This window comes from Lactuca sativa, chromosome 8 (assembly GCF_002870075.4).
Source record: "Lactuca sativa cultivar Salinas chromosome 8, Lsat_Salinas_v11, whole genome shotgun sequence".
Lineage (NCBI taxonomy): Eukaryota > Viridiplantae > Streptophyta > Magnoliopsida > Asterales > Asteraceae > Lactuca > Lactuca sativa.
Window position 1 is genome coordinate 296,394,269 of NC_056630.2, and position 4,799 is coordinate 296,399,067.

Sequence of the window (4,799 nt, forward strand, 5' to 3'; positions counted from 1 at the left end):
CACACTCATAATTTTCTAAATTTTCTAGAAAAACAATTGGTTTTTACGTGCTATTTTCTATGGAATAAGAACTATTACTGGTCAAATTAGGAAATTCATCATAAAAACCTTTATTGCGCTGAAATTAGAAAAACCGATGAACTATTGATTCTAACGTCATTTTTTTTGGAGTTAAAATAATACTACTTCTATGGCAGTTCTTTTCTTCATTTGTTACGTTTCCACAACTTTTTAAAACATTTTGGGTTTACATTATAACTTTCAAACTAAAAATTGTCTAATTTTGTATTAGGTTTATAGCTGTTTAATTTTTATTTGAGTAAATTACACAAATGATCCTTATGAATTGGAGTAATTTGTATGTTTGGTCCCTAATTTATTATTTTAACTCGGAAGGTTGTTACTGTTTATTTTTATTGTGCGTTTGATTCCTCTCTTACATAAAAAGATTATTTTGCCTTTGTTTTTTTTTTTAATTTATTTAAATAAACACACCTCAAGCTCACTTCCACCTCACATTATCTTATATTACATACCTTACCTTATTTAAATAAATTAAAAAATCAATAACAAATAGTTTTTTTTAGGTAAAACATAGATCAAATGCGTAGCAAAAACAAACTATAGGATTTTACAAGTTCAAAAAAATCAATAACAAATACCTTACCTTATTTAAATAAACACACCTCAAGCTCACTTCCACCTCACATTATCTTATATTACATACCTTACCTTATTTAAATAAATTAAAAAATCAATAACAAATAGTTTTTTTTAGGTAAAACATATATCAAATGCGTAGCAAAAACAAACTATAGGATTTTACAAGTTCAAAAAATAACTTATGGACCAAAAGTACAAACTAACACAAACGATAGGACCAATCGTGTAATTTACTCTTTTTATTTTTCTATTTTGAAGTTTCGGACCAGTGGTCTACACTCTTCACACAAACGTCCTTTTCAATGCCTCTGCAAATATTCCCTCTTTCTTTCTGTTACTCCTCTGCTCTGCTTTAATCGGTTCCAACAGTCCATTTCAACAATGTACGATTACTCCACTGATTTTCCCTGCTGCTTCTTCTTCTTCTTTCGGACATCGGACTCTGTATGATTATTTACAGGTACACTTGCTTTTTCCATCAAAACTTGTTTTTGAAACAGTCTTACTATCATAAAAAAAGGACAAATCACATTGTTCTTATAGAGATATCTTCCATACTGATTCAAAACCTACCCACTGAGTAAATTTGTTTGGATCCAATTAGGTAGAACACTGCATTTCAACAACGATCTAAAATGAGGTTTTTATTTAACACATTGGAGTCGCTAAGACCCCTTACAGAATCCAAGGCATGGGACTACTGCGTTGTTTGGATGTTCGATGACGATCCTTCAGGGTATGATCAATCATGATTCTCGTAGCAATATTAATGAACACAGTAATTAATTACCATAAAATTCAACTGTTTTTCTTTTTCAGGTTTATTAAGTGGATTGGATGCTGTTGCAGTGGAAGTAGCCATGGTGTTTGTAAAAATGTCAAAGAGGAAACCGATGAACTCGAGCTCAATACGCCTTACCTCTGCAAAGATACTTACGTTAAACACTCTGTAAGGACAAAAGCTTGTGAAAAACTTGCTGTAATTCCTTCTTCGTTGCCACTGTATCCTGGGTAATCAATAATCATCTCTATTACTAGTTCAATCTTCTGTTTTTTGATCATTCAATCGACGCCTTTCAACGTCTGAATTTGAAACCAGGATCCATGGAGAAGTAGCGATGTCTAAACAACCATTTCTGCTAAGTAACGTGAGCATTTTACAGATCGATTTACATTCAAAAGCATTGTTAACACGAATTAAACATCATTCTTCGATTGTAATGTTACAGGATTCACTTGGAACCCAATTAATCGTTCCTGTTGAAGGTGGTTTGATCGAGCTCTTTAGATCAAAACATGTAAGCCTCATTTTCTTTGTAAAAAGAATCAAATTTATATATATTTTTTCAGTCAATTTCAACATTATTAACATGTGTATAATTTATATTTAGGTTCCCAATGATCAAAGGACGATAGAAACCCTAATTTCACGATTGGGTGTCATTGTAGAGCATGAATTCCATGAAAATGACATGAAAAGTCGTGTGAATTCATATCATTTCCATCAAATTGTTCCTAAACTAGAGCTTCTTTTCCCTGTTCAACAACCTGTTATGTCATCAGGTGCGACCCATTTTAGTAATTTTAGTGATTATCCAAATCTTAAATCAATCCAATTCTAGATAAACGGTGTAAATTAGCCGCTTCTAATTGGGCATTTTGGTAATTTTAGGCAATGGTAAGGCTAAACACAAGATAGGTAAAGAACAATACCATTCAAAGAATCTTGTAACCGAAAGAAACCGAAGAAAGCGAATCAAAGACGGTTTATATACACTACGCGCTTTAGTTCCCCGAATTTCCAAGGTTTTTTTGTATATCAAATTTCTATTATTTTTATTAAATTTTTCAAAAGTCCCACATCAGCTAAATACAGTGTTGTAGCGTTGTTGATGGTTTGTTAGATATTTAAAGAGTGATATGATTTGATTATTAGATGGATAAGGCTTCAATAGTTGGAGATGCAATTGATTACATAAAAGAGTTGGAAAAAAATGTTAAAGAGCTTCAAGAAGAGCTTAAGGAACTTGAAGAACAAGAATGTAAGGTGAATGATGGTGAAATGGAAGTTTGCAAACCAAAAAGAGCTTATGAGAGCTCTACACAAATGTATTCTAAAGCAAAAACTAGGGTTTCAAATGTTAATGATTCAAAAAATGAGGTACAAATTTACAACTTTCTAAAAATAGAAACTATACTAAAATTTAAACTTTAAAAAAAATTGATGATTTTATACTAAAAGTTACGTATTCGATGTTAATGTTAATGAAGGTGGAAGTGGAAGTGGAAGTACACCAAATCGGGGCTCATGATTTCTTGTTGAAAATAATTTGCAATAAAAAACCCGATGGGTTTTTGAAAATAATGGAGACAATTGATTCATTGGGACTTGAAGTGATTGATATTAATGTTACTACTTGTAATGGTCGTGTTTTGAATGTTTTAAACCTTGAGGTGAATATTTAACCTTTTTTTTTATATTTTTTTTATATTTTTTTATATTTTTTTTCATTTTTTTAACATTGATGATTGGTTTTTGAAGGCTAAAGGGAAAGAGGTGGTGGCCAAGAGTTTGAAAGACTCGTTGCTTACGAGTTGGTCGGCTTTGAAACTTGAGTGAAATGTGAAAATTTGTTTAGTTCTTTAAGTTTTTATGTAAGAAATTATGAACATTGATTAATATTCTCAACATTTTTCATGTAATTCTTGTTACTTGATTTTAATAGATATCCTTACGTAACTATTGAATTGTGATTCTAAATGCAAAAAATGTTTTAAAGAATACGTGTTTGGAATTCGAGATTCAATTTCTTGTTAAATTGATGGAGTTCAATGATGTTGAAATCATTTAAATTCCACATTTCATGTATTTCACAGTTTGTAAGGGAGTGTGGGAGGAAATCATTTCTATTCTCATTATTAAAAGGCCATAATTGATAATACCTTGTTAATGATATATATTTATGATAAATTAAAATATAAATAAAAATTTAAAATATTTAATTTTAATTATTCAAGTTAATTTTATTTGTTGTGAGCTATCTATAACAACTTATGATTTATTTTCATAGTTTCAATTTCTTTGAAATTTTAACGTTTTGAAAAAATCATTTAAAAAAAACATTATAAACCAAACTTAGAGCATCCAATATCATTTTATCTATAGTTTTTTTTTCCACATCAGTTTTTCACTATTTTATCAAACAATAACTTATCAGCTTAAGCATCATCATCTAATTTGTTATTTTTAAAAACACATTTACCCTTATCTTATAAAATGTTTTATAAAGAATCATCATCTAATTTGTTATATTAAAGCACATATAATATTTATAAAGAAGTATTTAACAATAACATTAACCAAAATCAATATATTTACTATACATGAAATTATAATAAGTATGTTCCAAATTTAAGCTTTATTTGACATGTTAACTAAGACTGGATTTTAGTTTATAAATTAGCTTATCAATAAACTGTCTTAATAAAATTTATTAAAAAAAACGAGATTATAAGCTACTTTATAAACTACAATAAATGAATAAATTATTTTTGTGGTTTACCAAATGCTATATTTTAATAAACGAGTTTATAATTTAGTTTAAAGAAAACTCTACAAAAAGTATTTTATGTTTTACCTCATAATCGATTTAATTTTTATATGTTTTTTAATTCAATTAAGTCATAAAAATCGAAAATTGTATTAAATTTTACCCTTGTACCTGGTGAACAAGTAATCTCACTTTTAAAAATTACATTTTTGGCCTATATTTTAAATTTTATTACAAATTTGGTTCAAAATTTATACTTTTTGGTCGGATTTCAAAATTTTGTTACGATTCATCATAAATTTAGTTTTTTACAACTTGTTTTTCAACAAAAAAAAAAAAAACCGAATATGTTTTTTTGTATAAAGTCATATTTACATAAAAAATCATATTTTTCAAATAAAAACTTTTTTTCTGTATAATTTGTTTAAACATTTTATATGCAAAATAACTATATAAAAACTTTTTTTAAAAAATATTTTTGTGTTCAAAATATGTATTTATAAAAACATTACTTTATTTGAAATACCTATTTATAAAAACATGGTTATGTGAAAATGCATGAAATATACTTATGTAAAATACGTT

The 4,799-nt window shown here is 27.8% G+C and overlaps 1 protein-coding gene across 1 annotated transcript; it reads left to right on the plus strand.

Annotated features, from left to right (window-relative positions):
• Nucleotides 1-923: 923 nt before the first annotated feature.
• Nucleotides 924-3,403, plus strand: LOC111881746 (transcription factor ABORTED MICROSPORES). The gene is made up of 10 exons (XM_023878137.3): nt 924-1,123; nt 1,268-1,399; nt 1,483-1,674; nt 1,763-1,811; nt 1,893-1,961; nt 2,055-2,226; nt 2,336-2,469; nt 2,600-2,824; nt 2,935-3,117; nt 3,206-3,403. The coding sequence occupies exons 2-10, from the start codon at nt 1,299-1,301 to the stop codon at nt 3,281-3,283; spliced, it is 1,203 nt and encodes a 400-aa protein (XP_023733905.1). The 5' UTR covers nt 924-1,123; nt 1,268-1,298; the 3' UTR covers nt 3,284-3,403.
• Nucleotides 3,404-4,799: the final 1,396 nt, after the last annotated feature.